We start from the raw sequence: 19,825 nt of genomic DNA, 5'->3' as shown, positions 1-19,825 counted from the left end.
GTGTTTGTGTGCAAACTGCTGCTGGTGGGCCCCAGCATGACTGATGAGGTTGGACCAATCAGCAGCCCAGCTGTGTTTTCCATCGACACATTCCTGGGAACCCACACACTCTCTCATTCTCTCTGTGGGGCTATGAAGAGCGCCCCTTAGGGATGCAACCCTTAGCCTGCGAACGCACGGGTGCCTTGCAAAACGCTTATCACAACACAGCAGCCTAAAGGAGACACACAGGGGGACTCTCTCTCTCCTTCCCCTGCCATGTGGATCACTGCAACCTGCAGCAGCAACCACCACAGTACTATACCAGTACTCATATCAACCTGGTAGGTTTCTAGGTGAAACACAAACCTAGTGGGTTCAAAGAAAAACACATAAACCTGGTGGGTACATTAGGGGTCTAGGTAAAACATAAACTTGTACTGTAGGGGTCAAGGTAAGCCGTAGCTTAGAAGGCAAGGAAAGCCAGCAAGCATTTGGCCTCCCTTGATTAAAAAAACTATAAAATAATAGCCAATCAGCATTGAGCTAAACTGACAGCTCAACTGTGACTGGTCCTGGCACATCCCAAAAAAGTATCAAGAGAAGCCAGTTTGGGTTTGGCTTCACTCCTATCATATCACATTGAGATAAATATGTCATTGACAGAAACAACTTGAATTCATGCATCTCGTTGTGTTGTTGTCCTCCTGTGGACTTCTAGCTAAAATCAACCCTTTCCTAAATGAGCCATGGATGGAGATTTGGGCTTGTGGTTTTACTTAATTCTCCATACTGGTCAAACATATATATTTTTATTTTACCTTCATTTAACTAGGTAAGTCAGTTTAGAACAAATTCTTATTTTCAATGACGTAGGAACAGTAGGTTAACTGCCTGTTCAGGGGCAGTACGACACATTTGTACCTTGTCAGCTCGGGGCTTTGAACTTGTAACCTTCCGGTTACTAGTCCAACGCTCTAACCACTAGGCTACCACTAAGCTACCCTGACGCCCCATGACGATTCTGATCCAACCATAGATTCACACATTGTGCCCGTGAACTTGAAGGGATGGAAGTTCAATAAGTAGCTAGATTTAGAAGGCTAATGTTAACTAGTTAGCGTTGCCCATGAAGGAAGCTAGGCTAGCGAGCAAGCATTTTAGCCAGGTAGCCTAGGACAAAAAAAGTGTGTACTGTATGACAGGGTCATAGACCATTTTGTCAACATGAAAGAAAGGAGGATGGCATTGGTGGTAAGGAGTGTCCAGTGAGTCCAATCTTGGTTTGGGCAAACTCTCAAAACGTTTTTTTTAGATAGATGGCAGCAAGCCACTACATAAGAAAACACAACACTTAAACAATACATGAATTGCCCTATAACAGTGACAAACGGTCCCCACAAACTGTTAGGGCCTACATAAAGCTGTCCCAACAGCAGATCTTTCTTTTCAGCACCATGGAGTGTCTCCTTTCCACTTCTACACCTGGCTATCAGCGGAGCCTTGTCTGGAAGTGAAACAGTTCATTCAGCCTCATTTAGGCCTTTAAAAAACAAGATAGCTGATATGGTTGACTTGCTCAAACAAATCTGGTTTCTATTGACAATTGAGATGTAGAAACTATGGCATAAGGGAACGATGAGCGGATAAGAGGCAATCCGTAATTTCGATTAAGACATTAATGAGCGAGCTAAGACAGACGTAGTCAATATAACTATTTGTTCAGCACTTTTGAAGTGTACAGCTACAGAATTTGGAACATGGGCCGTTCTTACAGTATTGTCCCTGTTCACCAAGTCAGAACCATAGGCTAAGTTATAAGGGGACCAAATTATTAGGGTGAGGCATATGGGCTACTAACAGCTTACTACACAACATACACTTAGTATTACTTTCTTAGCTACAGTATATATATCTCCCTGGCATTCTGTATTACATAATTTATGCAACAGCATACAATACATTTTTGAACTCATCGTTGTGCTGTGCTCACTTGAACAGGAAGGTGATTCGGCGGTCCTTCTTGTGGGCAAATTTTGTCATGAGACATTGTCATAAAAGTCTGTCATTCTCTGTATTTATGGTGCTTTCAAGTTGTGAACTCTGAAAAAACAAGGTCCAATCATGACATCGGTGATCTTCAGGTCACTAGGCCTCTAGAAAGAGGCCTGAGTTCCCAACTTCACAGTTGGCTTGAACTCACTGAAGTCTGAGATTTCCCAGTTCCGAGTTTCCAGTTGTTTTGAATGCGGCAGAAGTCATGCTGGATTGACCACATGACCAACTTATTCAACCTTTTCTGGCCCATGGTGTTGCGTGTGAATATTTATCCTTTAAAACTTGGAAAAGAGACCCTTAAACACAGTCTTGGCCCACACACCCTCTCCACCGAGTAGCAGGGAAATCAAAATAGTGATTGCTTTGCAACGCTTGCAGTTAGCCCCGAGCTGCCCCTCTGTCCCGGGCTGCCCCTCTGTCCCGGGCTGCCCCTCTGTCCCGAGATGCCCCTCTGTCCCGAGATGCCCCTCTGTCCCGAGATGCCCCTCTGTCCTGAGATGCCCCTCTGTCCTGAGATGCCCCTCTGTCCCGAGCTGCCCTTCTGTCCCGAGATGCCCCTATGTCCCGAGCTGCCCCTCTGTCCTGAGCTGCCCCTCTGTCACGAGCTGCTCCTCAGTTATGTGGGGATCTGGGTGAGGACTATTAGGCCATGGTCGGCGGAGAGGGTGGATTATCCCAGGACGCGAAGGGGAGGAACTAGGACATTTATGGAGTGGGGTCCACGTCCCGAGCCAGAACCGCCACCATGGACAGACGCCCACCCGGACCCTCCCTATGCTCTTGAGGTGCGTCCGGGAGTCCGCACCTTAGGGGGGGGGGGGGTTCTGTCACGCCTTGGTCATTGTATTTTGTGTTTTTGTTATATGTTTGGGTAGGCCAGGGTGTGACATGGGTTTATATGTTGTGTTTCGTATTGGGGTTTGTATTATTTGGGATCGCGGCTGATTAGGGGTGTGGTATAGGCTTGGCTGCCTGAGGCGATTCTCAATTAGAGTCAGGTGCTTATCGTTGTCTCTGATTGGGAACTGTATTTAGGTAGCCTGAGTTCGCTTTGTATTTCGTGGGTGTATGTACCTGTCTCTGTGTTGTAGTCACCAGATAGGCTGTAATTAGTTTCACGTTCCGTTCTGTTGTTTTTGTATTTAGTTTCAGTTATTTCATGTACCGCGATTTATTTCATTAAAGTCATGAGTAACCTACACGCTGCATTTCGGTCCGACTCTCTTCTTTCAACAGACGAACGCCGTTACACACTGACCTTGAGCCTTCTAGGATGGGCACTTCTAATGTAAATATATGGCAGCACCCAAAGGGGCTTAAACTTTACATCTCTCTGTAGATTTTGTGGTGACGTAGTGGCCCCATGAGTGAATTTCTTTTTACATCTTTTGCAAACTGATATGTGACATGTATTAATGTCAAAATAACGTGCACACGCACACATGCGCGCACGCACGTGCGCACGCGCACGCGCACACGCACACGCACACGCACACACACACACACACACACACACACACACACACACACACACACACACACACACACACACACACACACACACACACACACACATCTGAACCATGGACAGCCACATCATATTTAGGTTACGTTGATTGGACTAAATTGTTTTCGGTATCTTTCATTTGTATTAGAATAAGCATAGGTGATTTGATGATGTTGAAATGTTAATGTTAAAATAGTGGAGGCAGCTCCTGCTTTCTTTGTGACTTGTGGTAACTCTCCATGGTTCTAAATCAATAGTTGTTTAGTGGTCTGAACATGTCTGAAGCATTAACTTGCTAGACCCTGCTGTAGGTCATGTAACTGTTTGTTACATTTATATTGTACCTTTTTTCAACTAGCCAAGTCAGTTAAGAACAAATTCTTACTTGCAATGATGGCCTACACCGGCCAAACCCGGAGGACGCTGGGCCAATTGTGCGCCGCCCTATGGGACTCCCAATCACGGCTGGTTGTGATACAGCCTGGATTTGAACCAGGGTGTCTGTGGTGACACTTCTAGCCATGAGATGTAGTGCCTTAGACCGCTGCACCGGTGAGGAGCCCGCAATATGCTTTGTGGACTTCACCAGATAGAGGTTGCTCTCCAGTTTTAGGCCTATATATCACGGTGGCAAGGCATATGAACTAACAGGTTATAGAGCAAACAACACAATTATCACAACACATAGGTTGTAATATGGCTTTTTTTGTTTTTGGGCTCGTTTTCCCCAGTGAATTTACCCACTCACTACTACTGCGCTAGACCAAAATAGTGATGGACCAAGTAAATCAATGAACCCAGCCACCCACTCAGCCGTCTGTGTGCAGTAGAACAATAATTGCCACTTTGTCCATTTACAATGTGTGTTTGTTTTTCCTGGTGAAAACAGTGACGTTGGTAAAAATCTCCACAGAAGAGCAGCAGTTGGATATCATTGGCATACTGCACGGTTGGCACAGTGCCACCATACAACACACTTTCCCCTCATTGTAAACATGAATGAGAAGAGCAAGTTCACTGTCCGTGCAGTTTTTACAAGAAAACACAACAGTTGTTTTATCCAACACCAGATTTATGAAACATGTTCTGCACCTCTCGGCTCTTCCTATCGGAAGAATCGCACTAGTTTGGTGTTGCATGGTTACATTGGTCAAATCAAATAGCTTGTAAAAATGAGTATGAATAAAGGCCATTTATTTATTAATTTAGTATGAATACAGAAAATTAATCAATTAATTTAGTATGAATACAGGCCATTGATTTATTAATTTAGTATGAAAAGGCCTTTTATTTATTAATTTAGTATGAATACAGGTAATTTATTGTCTAGGTCTAGGGCCTATGTAAAGAAATATGGAGTAGCCCCACAATAACTACAGGGTTTTACAATAGTGCTCATCTGTAAATCTCACTAACTCCATTTCCCATCTCTCATGTCTTGTTAAATCAGGAATCCAGATTCCAGATTGCTCAAGTGGTTAGCGGTCAGCCAATCAGCAGTCAGGGCTTGAACCACCCAGTTTATAGTGGTGTTTAGTGAGCTCCAGTTACCTCAGATATCAACATAGGACTGTGGTTCAAGTTGGTTAGGCTCAGACAGTCTGAGTGATACTCCGCATCAGATAAGTTCCCAGCAGCACAGCTCACAGCTAATTATTCATCTGGTTGTGGTTACAACCTTTCATTCACTGTAACAGAGTGATCAATGCCCTGTAAAACAGCACCAAAGTGAAAATATATTTAGTGGGTCTGCTTCACTGTGAAATGGCCCATCCACCAGATCACAGGCTACATCCAGCCTGCCCTCTCCCTGCTTTTGACCTGTGACCTTAGAGCCTCGGACCACATGCACATACACAGACAGACCCCCATGCTCAAGGCCCTCCCCAGCGGCTGACCCTAGACAGGGAGAGGAGCCATAGGCTTGCACAGGGGACCAGTCTGGGGCTGGGTGGTGGGAGGGAGGACAGCATGTGTTGGGGCTAGTTTCTCAGGGCCTGCCTCCGACAGAGCAATCAGTATCCAGAGGCACCACTATTGGTTCCATCTGGGGAGAGAAATGATAGTGCTGGGGATAGGAGCTGTTTGTCTTCATTACCCATAGGCCCTAGAGCTCATGGTCGCACACTTTCACACACACACACTTTCACACACACACACACACACACACACACACACACACACACACACACACACACACACACACACACACACACACACACACACACACACACACACACACACACACACACACACACACACACACACACACACACACACACACACACACACACACTTCTCCTCCCTCTCTGTGTTAAACCTTGTTCAGCCTTTATGGGAGAGCAAAACCGGAGTGACGGCCAACATTACTAACAATCCCATTTACTGTAGGCATTTACTGTAGGCATTTACTGTAGGCATTTACTGTAGGCAAGCTTCTGAAAAAGCTTGTATGAATGTGTGTGTGTGTCTGGAGTGAGGTGACACGGTGAGGGTGTAGGTTCAGGAAGAGATGTGACATACTAGTGGTAATGGTGAGAGAAACCCTGTGTTACTGGCTGCCTCTGGACAAAGCCTGCAAACTCTGACTGCGTTCTAAAATGGGTGTGAAACAGTCTCCTCTGCAAAGCAGCTGGGTCTCCTAATATCTCTCTCTCTCTCTCTCTCTCTCTCTCTCTCTCTCTCTCTCTCTCTCTCTCTCTCTCTCTCTCTCTCTCTCTCTCTCTCTCTCTCTCTCTCTCTCTCTCTCTCTCTCTCTCTCTCTCTCTCTCACTCTCTCTTTCTCTCTCTCTCTCCCTTTACTGTGTCTCTCCCTTTACTCTCTTGCTCACTCTCCCTTTACACTCTCTCTCTCGCTCCCCCTTTCCCTCACTCACTCCCTTCCTCCATCTACCTTGCTTACTCTCAGTCACTATCTCACTCTCTAGCTTTTGCTGCCTCCTTCACTCTTTCTCTCTCTCTCTAGCAGGCACACATACACAGATAATACTGCGGCTACATACTGCTATAGCAACACACTGCAGCAGGCAGGCATACACCACTGCAGCCTTTCACAAGAGTAGCCATTTCTCTCATGACCTTAGGATGAATAGCAACCCAGGCAACTTCTCAAATCAATCATATTCCCTATGTTCACATCAACAACAACGTATATTGTACCTGCAAAAAAATATATAAATAAATCCTATTATGACAGGAAAAGACGACCCAGGAAAAGACGACCCAGGAAAACAGAACACTACAAGGCATTATGCATTCTGTATTATGCATTCTTCATTCTTCATTCTTCATTCTGCATTCTGCATTCTTCATTCTGCATTCTGCATTCTGCATTCTGCATTCTGCATTCTGCATTCTTCATTCTGCATTCTGCATTCTGCATTCTGCATTCTTCATTCTGCATTCTTCATTATTCATTCTGCATTCTGTATTATGCATTCTTCATTCTTCATTCTTCATTCTGCATTCTGCATTCTTCATTCTGCATTCTGCATTCTGCATTCTGCATTCTTCATTCTGCATTCTTCATTATTCATTCTGCATTCTGTATTATGCATTCTGTATTATGCATTCTGTATTATGCATTCTTCATTCTTCATTCTTCATTCTTCATTCTTCATTCTGCATTCTTCATTCTGCATTCTGCATTCTGCATTCTTCATTCTGCATTCTGCATTATTCATTCTGCATTCTGTCATTATGCATTCTGTATTTATGCATTCTGTCATTATGCATTCTTCATTTCTTCATTCTTCATTCTTCATTCTTCATTCTGCATTATGCATTCTTCATTCTTCATTCTTCATTCTGCATTCTGCATTCTGCATTCTGCATTTCTGCATTCTGCATTCTGCATTGCATTCTTCATTCATTCTGCATTCTTCATTCTTCATTCTTCATTCTGCATTCTTCATTCTTCATTCTGCATTCTGCATTCTGCATTCTTCATTCTGCATTCTTCATTCTGCATTCTGCATTCTTCATTCTGCATTCTGCATTCTTCATTCTGCATTCTGCATTCTTCATTCTTCATTCTGCATTCTGCATTCTTCATTCTGCATTCTGCATTCTGCATTCTTCATTCTTCATTCTGCATTCTGCATTCTGCATTCTGCATTCTTCATTCTGCATTCTTCATTCTTCATTCTGCATTCTTCATTTTTCATTCTGCATTCTGCATTCTGCATTCTGCATTCTTCATTCTGCATTCTTCATTCTGCATTCTTCATTCTTCATTCTGCATTCTGCATTCTGCATTCTGCATTCTGCATTCTGCATTCTTCATTCTTCATTCTTCATTCTTCATTCTTCATTCATTCTTCATTCTTCATTCTTCATTCTTCATTCTGCATTCTTCATTCTTCATTCTTCATTCTGCATTCATTCTGCATTCTTCATTCATTCTGCATTCTTCATTCTTCATTCTGCATTCTGCATTCTTCATTCTTCATTGCATTCATTCTGCATTCTGCATTCTTCATTATTCATTCTGCATTCTGCATTCTTCATTCTTCATTCTGCATCATTCTGCATTCTGCATTCTGCATTCTGCATTCTTCATTTGCATTCTTCATTCTGCATTCTGCATTCTTCATTATTCATTCTGCATTCTTCATTCTTCATTCTGCACTTCATTCTGCATTCTTCATTCTTCATTCTTCATTCTGCATTCTGCATTCTTCATTCTTCATTCTGCATTCTTCATGCATTCTGCATTCTGCATTCTTCATTCTTCATTCTTCATTCTTCATTCTGCATTCTTCATTCTTCATTCTGCATTCTTCATTCATTTCATTCTGCATTCTGCATTCTTCATTCTTCATTCTGCATTCTTCATTCTGCATTCTTCATTCTGCATTCTTCATTCTGCATTCTGCATTCTGCATTCTTCATTCATTCATTATGCATTCTGCATTCTGCATTCTGCATTCTGCATTCTTCATTCTGCATTCATTCTGCATTCTTCATTCTTCATTCTGCATTCTTCATTTTTCATTCTGCATTCATTCTGCATTCTGCATTCTTCATACTTCATTCTGCATTCTTCATTCTCATTCTTCATTCTGCATTCTTCATTCTGCATTCTCATTTCATTCTGCATTCTGCATTCTGCATTCTGCATTCTGCATTTCTGCATTCTTCATTCTGCATTCTTGCATTCTGCATTCTTCATTCTGCATTCTGCATTCTGCATTCTTCATTCTGCATTCTTCATTCTTCATTCTTCATTCTGCATTCTTCATGATTCATTCTGCATTCTTCATTCTGCATTCTGCATTCTTCATTCTGCATTCTTCATTCTTCATTCTGCATTCTTCATTCTTCATTCTGCATTCTTCATTCTTCATTCTTCATTATTCATTCTGCATTCTTCATTCTTCATTCTGCATTCTGCATTCTGCATTCTTCATTCTGCATTCTTCATTTCTGCATTCTTCATTCTTCATTCTGCATTCTGCATTCTTCATTCTTCATTCTGCATTCTGCATTTCATTCTTCATTCTGCATTCTTCATTCTGCATTCTTCATTCTTCATTCTGCATTCTGCATTCTGCATTCTTCATTCTGCATTCTTCATTTGCATTCTTCATTCTTCATTCTTCATTCTGCATTCTGCATTCTTCATTCATTCATTCTGCATTCTTCATTCTGCATTCTTCATTCTTCATTCTGCATTCTGCATTCTTCATTCTGCATTCTTCATTATTCATTCTGCATTCTTCATTCTTCATTCTGCATTCTGCATTCTGCATTCTTCATTATGCATTCTTCATTCTGCATTCTGCATTCTTCATTATTCATTCTGCATTCTGCATTCTTCTTACTTCATTCTTCATTCTGCATTCTTCATTCTGCATTCTGCATTCTGCATTCTTCATTCTGCATTCTTCATTCTTTATTCTGCATTCTTCATTCTGCATTCTGCATTCTTCATTATTCATTCTGCATTCTTCTTACTTCATTCTTCATTCTGCATTCTGCATTCTGCATTCTTCATTCTGCATTCTGCATTCTTCATACTTCATTCTTCATTCTGCATTCTGCATACTTCATTCTGCATTCTGCATTCTGCATTCTTCATTCTTCATTCTTCATTCTGCATTCTTCATTCTGCATTCTTCATTCTTCATTCTGCATTCTTCATTCTTCATTCTGCATTCTGCATTCTGCATTCTGCATTCTTCATTCTTCATTCTGCATTCTTCATTCTGCATTCTTCATTCTGCATTCTGCATTCTGCATTCTGCATTCTGCATTCTTCATTCTTCATTATTCATTCTGCATTCTTCATTCTGCATTCTTCATTCTGCATTCTGCATTCTTCATTCTGCATTCTTCACTCTGCATTCTGCATTCTGCATTCTGCATTCTTCATTCTGCATTCTTCATTCTGCATTCTGCATTCTGCATTCTGCATTCTGCATTCTTTCATTCTGCATTCTGCATTCTGCATTCTGCATTCTTCATTCTTCATTCTGCATTCTTCATTCTGCATTCTTCATTCTTCATTCTGCATTCTGCATTCTTCATTCTTCATTCTTGCATTCTGCATTCTGCATTCTTCATTCTGCATTCTTCACTCTGCATTCTTCATTCTGCATTCTACATTCTGCATTCTTCATTCTGCATTCTTCACTCTGCATTCTGCATTCTTCATTCTGCATTCTTCATTCTGCATTCTTCACTCTGCATTCTTCATTCTTCATTCTGCATTCTTCACTCTGCATTCTGCATTCTTCATTCTGCATTCTTCATTCTGCATTCTTCACTCTGCATTCTTCATTCTGCATTCTTCACTCTGCTTTCTGCATTCTTCACTCTGCATTCTTCATTCTGCATTCTTCATTCTGCATTCTTCACTCTGCATTCTTCACTCTGCATTCTTCACTCTGCATTCTGCATTCTTCATTCTTCATTCTGCATTCTTCACTCTGCATTCTGCATTCTGCATTCTGCATTCTGCATTCTTCATTCTGCATTCTTCACTCTGCATTCTTCATTCTGCATTCTTCACTCTGCATTCTTCACTCTGCATTCTTCACTCTGCATTCTTCACTCTGCATTCTGCATTCTTCATTCTGCATTCTGCATTCTGCATTCTTCACTCTGCATTCTTCACTCTGCATTCTGCATTCTTCATTCTGCATTCTGCATTCTTCACTCTGCATTCTTCACTCTGCATTCTTCACTCTGCATTCTTCACTCTGCATTCTGCATTCTTCATTCTGCATTCTTCATTCTTCACTCTGCATTCTGCATTCTTCATTCTGCATTCTGCATTCTTCACTCTGCATTCTTCATTCTGCATTCTTCACTCTGCATTCTTCACTCTGCATTCTTCACATTCTGCATTCTGCATTCTTCATTCTGCATTCTTCATTCTTCACTCTGCATTCTTCACTCTGCATTCTTCACTCTGCATTCTTCATTCTGCATTCTTCACTCTGCATTCTTCACTCTGCATTCTTCACTCTGCATTCTGCATTCTTCATTCTGCATTCTGCATTCTTCACTCTGCATTCTTCACTCTGCATTCTTCATTCTGCATTCTGCATTCTTCACTCTGCATTCTTCACTCTGCATTCTTCACTCTACATTCTTCACTCTGCTTTCTTCACTCTGCATTCTTCACTCTGCATTCTTCACTCTGCATTCTTCACTCTGCATTCTTCATTCTGCATTCTGCATTCTTCACTCTGCATTCTTCACTCTGCATTCTTCACTCTGCATTCTTCACTCTGCATTCTTCATTCTGCATTCTGCATTCTTCACTCTGCATTCTTCACTCTGCATTCTTCACTCTGCATTCTTCACTCTGCTTTCTTCACTCTGCATTCTTCATTCTGCATTCTGCATTCTTCACTCTGCATTCTTCACTCTGCATTCTTCACTCTGCATTCTTCATTCTGCATTCTGCATTCTTCACTCTGCATTCTTCACTCTGCATTCTTCACTCTGCTTTCTTCACTCTGCATTCTTCCCTCTGCATTCTTCACTCTGCATTCTTCATTCTGCATTCTGCATTCTTCACTCTGCATTCTTCACTCTGCATTCTTCACTCTGCATTCTTCACTCTGCATTCTTCACTCTGCATTCTTCATTCTGCATTCTGCATTCTTCACTCTGCATTCTTCACTCTGCATTCTTCACTCTGCTTTCTTCACTCTGCATTCTTCACTCTGCATTCTTCACTCTGCATTCTTCACTCTGCATTCTTCACTCTGCATTCTTCACTCTGCATTCTTCACTCTGCATTCTTCATTCTGCATTCTTCATTCTTCACTCTGCATTCTTCACTCTGCATTCTTCACTCTGCATTCTTCACTCTGCATTCTTCATTCTGCATTCTGCATTCTTCACTCTGCATTCTTCACTCTGCATTCTTCACTCTGCATTCTTCATTCTGCATTCTGCATTCTTCACTCTGCATTCTTCACTCTGCATTCTTCACTCTGCATTCTTCATTCTGCATTCTGCATTCTTCACTCTGCATTCTTCACTCTGCATTCTTCACTCTGCATTCTTCACTCTGCATTCTTCACTCTGCTTTCTTCACTCTGCATTCTTCACTCTGCATTCTTCACTCTGCATTCTTCATTCTGCATTCTTCACTCTGCATTCTTCACTCTGCATTCTTCACTCTGCATTCTTCATTCTGCATTCTTCATTCTTCACTCTGCATTCTTCACTCTGCATTCTTCACTCTGCATTCTTCACTCTGCATTCTTCATTCTGCATTCTGCATTCTTCACTCTGCATTCTTCACTCTGCATTCTTCACTCTGCATTCTTCATTCTGCATTCTTCATTCTGCATTCTGCATTCTTCACTCTGCATTCTTCACTCTGCATTCTTCACTCTGCATTCTTCACTCTGCATTCTTCACTCTGCTTTCTTCACTCTGCATTCTTCACTCTGCATTCTTCACTCTGCATTCTTCATTCTGCATTCTTCACTCTGCATTCTTCACTCTGCATTCTTCACTCTGCATTCTTCACTCTGCATTCTTCATTCTTCATTCTGCATTCTGCTTTCTGCATTCTGCATTCTTCACTCTGCTTTCTTCACTCTGCATTCTTCACTCTGCATTCTTCACTCTGCATTCTTCACTCTGCATTCTTCACTCTGCATTCTTCATTCTGCATTCTTCACTCTGCTTTCTGCATTCATTCATTCAGGTATATATGTTTTTTTGCCAACTCTGTTCATATCAAGCTTCCTACCTAACTGTTGGCTAAACACAGCAAAATACTGTCAGTTTACCTCCCTTCACCATATTTTCAGCCATTTTTTATTGATATCATCTGGGTGAACCCCTCCCCCAGCCTGTGGACACCCCGATATGCCCTGTCTCGTCGCCTGCCTTGCCTCTCCTCCAGAGTGAAACACACACAAACACACACACACTTCCTCTGTGCAGCAAATCACTCATTCTGCCACAAGACAGAGAAGACAGTTGCACCGCTGTTGGGAAGAATGAGGAGAAGAGATTCAAGAGAATACAGAGCTCACCTAAAAAAAACATATGCCACTGGTTGAGAGAAATTGTCATTGTTTTTGAGCAGAATTATATTAGATTTTATGTGTTGTTGCAGGTGCGTCATGGTCAGTTTAGCACAGAAAATGCCATCCTCGTCAATCTGTCGCAATTGGCGGCCACCTAATCCTGCCTAATGGGCGGGCGGGCCATGATCTTGACAATATCCAACACGCCATCTCTTTGCTCATACATGCTCCAGCCATACACTCTGCATCATGCCAGTATTCCCTCTTCTCTGACAGACAGGCCATGGCTCAGTACTCACTGCTTTGGACGTGAACAGTGCTCGTGGAGTTGGAGTTCCCTAGAAGGTTCTCTGCCACACACGTGTAATTCCCAGAATGCTCCAGCTTGGCTCTGCTGATCTGGACCCTGGAGTTCTTCCTGTGGCAGACACAAACAGTTGACTCAGGGGACCCAACATGACATGGAAACACAACAAGTGTCTGGGGACAGAGGACGACAAAACAACAGGCATGGAAGAACCTACCGTAGCCTTGCAACAAAAACGGGGAGTTGCCATACAAACCAGATTAGAGCGGGATAGAAGCCAGTTAGTCAGAGTCGATTCTGATGCAGTTTGTCATTTCAGCAGGTAAGAATTTACAGGAAGGTAAAGATTTGCAATATGGAACACTGAGGAATCTAGGGCCTGTCCTATTCATCAACCCAGTAACCAACTTTCATTTAAAAGGCCACCTAGTCGCTAAACACTTCTACACTGCAAAGTATAGTTTCTGTTATTTCACTAATGAAGGAATTTGCTCATAAATCCCTGGCATACTCTCATAAATAATGTGTCTCTGTGTTGATGTTTCACTTTCCAAAATGCTTTTCATCTTTTGGGTCAGCTGCTAAAAGCATTAGGAGAAAACTACTGAAGGAGAAATTACTGCCACGCAGTGACTTTTGACATTTGTCTGTTTTGCTAATACTACCACATGCTAAATATATTAGGAGCTTCAAGGGATTGTAGATGGACTCACTGGCTGGACTTTATTTTGACATCTCTGCTTTTCTTGAGCTCACTGCCATCTTTGAACCATTTGTAGGTAGGGCTGGGGTTTCCTGTAGCCTCACACTTGACCGTGAGCCTGCTCCCCTCTTCCACCATCAGGTTCCTCAACCGCTTCAACTTTGGGGCATTAGCTAAACACAGAGAGAGAAACAGAGGTGATATTAGACATTATTAAATTAAATGGGACACGCTTAAGACAAGAGACAGAGAAAGAGACAGAGAGAAAGAGGAACACTTTTTGTGTATCATGTTTACTGTTAATGTCTGATTGTTTTCGTCTTTCTTTTGTTTAAGTCTCTTTGTTGGTTTTTGTCATTGTTGTTTTGTTCATTGTTTATTTCACTTGCTTTGGCAATGTAAACACATTTGCCATGGCAATAAAGCCCCTTTGAATTGAAATGAGAGTGAGGGAGAGAGAGGGAGAGAGAGGGAGAGGGGAATAGAGAGGGAGATGTGGAGAGAGTGTGGGGGGGTACACAGAGACCCAGAAAGACAGAAGGAGAATCGCAATTGCATACTCCTCGCGTCCTCGCTCCTTCTCAAAGCCATTGGATGAGAAAGCCAGAAGTCCCTCCCCTCTGTCCTTCTCTTCCAATGCAACTGAGATTCTCCCAGAGACACAGAAAGACAGACATGTCATGTCACCAAGAGCTCAGCCATCATCTCTCTCGTATAGCCAGATGAGGTCACCAGAGCTCAGCCATCATCTCTCTCGTATAGCCAGATGAGGTCACCAGAGCTCAGCCATCATCTCTCTCATATAGCCAGATGAGGTCACCAGAGCTCAGCCATCATCTCTCTCATATAGCCAGATGGGGTCACCAGAGCTCAGCCTCTCTCATATCTCTAGACTAAGTCAGAATCACTGTCAAACAGGATACATTTACATTGTCTTCAATTGAGTAGCTAGTTTCAGTTTTTATGAATGCTTGAAGCGGTATGGTTCAAGCATTCACAACTGAATGGAACAAAAAAGCAATTTGGGATGATATGCTTCAAAGAACACAAGACATAACTGAACCTAATACCAGAAAAGGGATGAACTGCTCTCAGAATGTGATATGCTCTAAGAACTGCTCTCAGAATGCGGTATGCTCTAAGAACTGCTCTCATAATGAGATATGCTCTAAGAACTGCTCTCAGAATGCGGTATGCTCTAAGAACTGCTCTCATAATGAGATATGCTCTAAGAACTGCTCTCAGAATGCGGTATGCTCTAAGAACTGCTCTCATAATGAGATATGCTCTAAGAACTGCTCTCAGAATGCGGTATGCTCTAAGAACTGCTCTCATAATGAGATATGCTCTAAGAACTGCTCTCAGAATGCGGTATGCTCTAAGAACTGCTCTCAGAATGCGATATGCTCTAAGAACTGCTCTCAGAATGTGATATGCTCTAAGAACTGCTCTCAGAATGCGATATGCTCTAAGAACTGCTCTCAGAATGTGATATGCTCTAAGAACTGCTCTCAGAATGCTAAGAACTGCTCTCAGAATGCTGCTCTAAGAACTGCTCTCATAATGAGATATGCTCTAAGAACTGCTCTCAGAATGCGGTATGCTCTAAGAACTGCTCTCATAATGAGATATGCTCTAAGAACTGCTCTCAGAATGCGGTATGCTCTCAGAACTGCGGTATGCTCTCAGAACTGCTCTCATTAATGAGATGGGGTCTAAGAGCTGCTCTCAGAAGATGCTCTAAGAACTGCTCTCAGAGAATGCTCTCAGAATGCAGTATGCTCTAATAATTCCTCTCAGATTGAGATATGGTCTAAGAACTGCTCTCAGATGCTCTAAGAATGAGATATGCTCTAAGATCTGCTCTAAGAACTGCTCTCATAATGAGATATGCTCTAAGAACTGCTCTCAGAATGCGGTATGCTCTAAGAACTGCTCTCATAATGAGATATGCTCTAAGAACTAAGAACTGCTCTCAGAATGCTCTCATAATGAGTATGCTCTAAGAACTGCTCTCAGAATGCGATATGCTCTAAGAACTGCTCTCAGAATGTGATATGCTCTAAGAACTGCTCTCAGAATGTGATATGCTCTAAGAACTGCTCTCAGAATGTGATATGCTCTAAGAACTGCTCTCAGAATGCGGTATGCTCTAAGAACTGCTCTCAGAATGTGATATGCTCTAAGAACTGCTCTCAGAATGCGGTATGCTCTAAGAACTGCTCTCAGAATGTGATATGCTCTAAGAACTGCTCTCAGAATGCGGTATGCTCTCAGAACTGCTCTCAGAATGTGATATGCTCTAAGAACTGCTCTCAAAATGCGGTATGCTCTCAGAACTGCTCTCAGAATGCAGTATGCTCTAATAATTCCTCTCAGATTGAGATGGGGTCTAAGAGCTGCTCTCAGAAAGTGATATGCTCTAAGAACTGCTCTCAGAATGCGGTATGCTCTCAGAACTGCTCTCAGAATGCAGTATGCTCTAATAATTCCTCTCAGATTGAGATGGGGTCTAAGAGCTGCTCTCAGAATGCGGTATGCTCTAAGAACTGCTCTCAGAATGCGGTATGCTCTCAGAACTGCTCTCAGAATGCAGTATGCTCTAATAATTCCTCTCAGATTGAGATGGGGTCTAAGAACTGCTCTCAGAATGAGATATGCTCTAAGAATGAGATATGCTCTAAGATCTGCTCTCAGAATGCAATATGCTCTAGGAACTGCTCTCAGAATGTGGTATGCTCTAAGATCTGCTCTCAGAATGCAATATTCTCTAAGAACTGCTCTCAGAATGCATTATGCTCTAAGATCTGCTCTCAGAATACGACATGCTCTCAGAACTGCTCTCAGAATGCAGTATGCTCTAAGAATTACTCTCAGATTGAGATATGCTCCAAGAACTGCTCTCAGAATACAGTATGCTCTAAGAATTCCTCGCCGAATGTGGTATGCTCTCAGAACTGATCTCAGAATGTGGTATGCTCTAAGAACTGCTCTCATAATGAGATATGCTCTAAGAACTGCTCTCATAATGAGATATGCTCTAAGAACTGCTCCCAGAATGCAATATGCTCTAAGAACTGCTCTCAGAATGCAATATGCTCTAAGATCTGCTCTCAGAATGAGATATGCTCTAAGAACTGCTCTCAGAATGCAATATGCTCTAAGAACTGCTCTCAGAATGCAGTATGCTCTAAGAACTGCTCTCAGAATGCAGTATGCTCTAAGAACTGCTCTCAGAATGTGATATACTCTAAGAACTGCTTGCAGAATGTGTTCTTAGATGCTCTTAGAAAGAAATACAAGACCCACTAATCATTGCTCAGATCTGTAAGTTTTAAACCCATATCTATTTATTTCTCTCTATTTATTTTGTCTATATTGTGCCATTTTTGTAAGCCATAGATTGACAGAAAATTATTGTTATGGATGTTGCTAGATGTGCATTTAAGAAGGAAAATGTCAGGACCCGGTTACGAACCCGGGTCTCCGGAGTGAGAAACAGTCACTAAACCAACTGAGCCACGAATAGTCAGCAGAACCCAGAAGTTGAGACAGACACAGCAGTACTTGAGACGGTGTATTTAATGAAGTAAAAAGTGAAGTTCTTCAGGAAAACATGTAACTCCACAACCTCAAAAGGAATTCCACAAGAACAAAAAACAGAATTCCACAAGAGAGTCCACCGGGATCAACAAGAGTTCACAGAGTACTAGGGCTGGGTGCTAACATACAAACACAGAGCAAAGAACTGAGTAAAACAAAGGGTTTAAATACAATCAGGGGAAACGAGGCACAGGTGCAAATAATAATGGGGATCAAGGGAAAACAAAAGGCCAAAAGGCACAATGGGGGCATCTAGTGACCAAAAACCGGAACAACCCTGGCCAAATCCTGACAGAAATGACACCAAGTTGTTAAATGCACTACAAAAGGAAGAGGAAGCATACGTTTATCACTTACATGTCTGTTAATTACATTTCATTACCATGTATGAAGCTACTTATTTCATGTCCATCTCACTGTAGACACAAGTTTTATCGTTAGCTGCCTTTCTGTTAGCATATATAGTGCATTCATAAAGAATTCACACCCCTTGACTTTCTCCACATTTTGAATTTAAAATGGATACAATTTAGATTTTTTGTCACACAATAGCCAATAATGTGGAATTATGTTTTTCTAAATGTTTATACATTTGTCAAATATGAAAAGCTGAAATAAGTATTCAACCACTTTGTCATGGCAAGACAAACTAAGTGCAATAAAATAAGTGTTTAACATGATTTCTGAATGACTACCTCATCTCTGTCCCCCACACATACTGTACAATTATCTGTAAGGTCCATCAGTCAAGGAGTGAATTTCAAACACAGATTCAACCACAACGACAAGGGAGGTTTTCCAACGACTCGCAAAGAAGGGCAGCTATTGGTAGATGGGTAAAAATAAAAGAAGCAGACATTGAATATCTCTTTGAGCATGGTGAAGTTATTACACTTAGTTATTATTACACTTTGGACTACAAAGATACAGGTGTTCCTTCCTAACTCAGTAGCCGGAGAGAAAGGAAACCACTCAGAGACTTCCCCATGTGGCCAGTGGTGACTTTAAAACAATTACAGAGTGTAATGGCTGTGATAGGAGAAAACTGAGGATGGATCAACAACATTGTAGTTACTCCACTATACTAACCTAAACGTCATTGACAGAGTGAAAAGAAGGAAGCCTGTACAGAATACAAATATTCCAAAACATACATCCTGTTTACAGTAAGGCACTAAAGTAAAACTGCCCAAAAATTGGCAAAGAAATTCACTTTATGTCCTGAATACAAAGTATTATATTTGGGGCAATCCAATACAACATATTACTGAGTCACACTCTCCATATTTTCAAGCATGGTGGTGGCTGCATCATGTTATGGGTATGCCTGTCATAGGCAAGGACTAGGGAGTTTATTTTAGGATAAAAATAAAGGGAATAGAGCTAAGCACATGCTGAATCCTAGAGTAAAACCTGGTTCAGGCTGCTTTCCAACAGACACTGGGAGACAAATTCACCTTTCAGCAGGACATAACCTCAAACGCAAGTCCAGCAAGTTGCTTACCAAATGACATTTAATTTCCATGTATATCAATGATCAACAAACAAATTGACAGAGCTTGATGTGCAAATGTTGTACAATCAAGGTGTGCAAAGCCCTTAGAAACGTACCCAGAATGACTCACAGTTGTAATCGCTGCCAAAGGTGATTCTAACATGTATTCACTCCGGGGTGTCAATACTTATGTAAATTCGATATTTCTTTTTTATATACATTTACAAAATAAATAAAAACATGTTGTCACTTTGCCATTATGGGGTATTGTGTGTAGATGGGTGAGAAAGTCCGGGGTCAGCGACGAGGGTCCCCGCACCAGAGGCACCACCTTAGTGGGGTGAGCCAGAGGTGGAGCAGGTTCTACGTCCCGCACCAGAGCCGCCACCGCGGATAGATGCCCACCCGGACCCTCCCCAATAGGTTCAGGTTTTGCGGCCAGGGTCCGCACCTTTGGGGGGGGGGTACTGTCACGCCCTGACCTTAGAGAGCCTTTTTATGTCTCTATTTGGTTTGGTCAGGGTGTGATTTGGGTGTGCATTCTATGTTCTGATTTCTATGTTTTGTGTTTCTATGTTTTGGCTGGGTAAGGTTCTCAATCAGGGACAGCTGTCTATCGTTGTCTCTGATTGGGAATCATCATTCGACAGCCTTTTTCCCTTTTGTT

At 42.0% G+C, this 19,825-nt stretch overlaps 1 protein-coding gene across 3 annotated transcripts in view; it reads right to left on the bottom strand.

The window, feature by feature from the left end:
- nrg2a (neuregulin 2a) overlaps positions 1-19,825 on the bottom strand; it is a 158,823-nt gene that overhangs the window by 61,544 nt on the left and 77,454 nt on the right. For all 3 annotated transcript variants that reach the window (XM_046318087.1, XM_046318088.1, XM_046318090.1), the window contains exons 2-3: positions 14,071-14,233; positions 13,350-13,468 (exon numbers count right to left, since the gene is read on the bottom strand). In XM_046318087.1, the coding sequence (XP_046174043.1) occupies positions 13,350-13,468; positions 14,071-14,233 (282 nt within the window). The remainder of the gene's footprint in view (positions 1-13,349; positions 13,469-14,070; positions 14,234-19,825) is intronic.

The sequence above is a fragment of the Oncorhynchus gorbuscha genome, linkage group LG20 (assembly GCF_021184085.1).
Source record: "Oncorhynchus gorbuscha isolate QuinsamMale2020 ecotype Even-year linkage group LG20, OgorEven_v1.0, whole genome shotgun sequence".
Lineage (NCBI taxonomy): Eukaryota > Metazoa > Chordata > Actinopteri > Salmoniformes > Salmonidae > Oncorhynchus > Oncorhynchus gorbuscha.
This window is presented reverse-complemented; position numbering and strand designations above follow the sequence as displayed.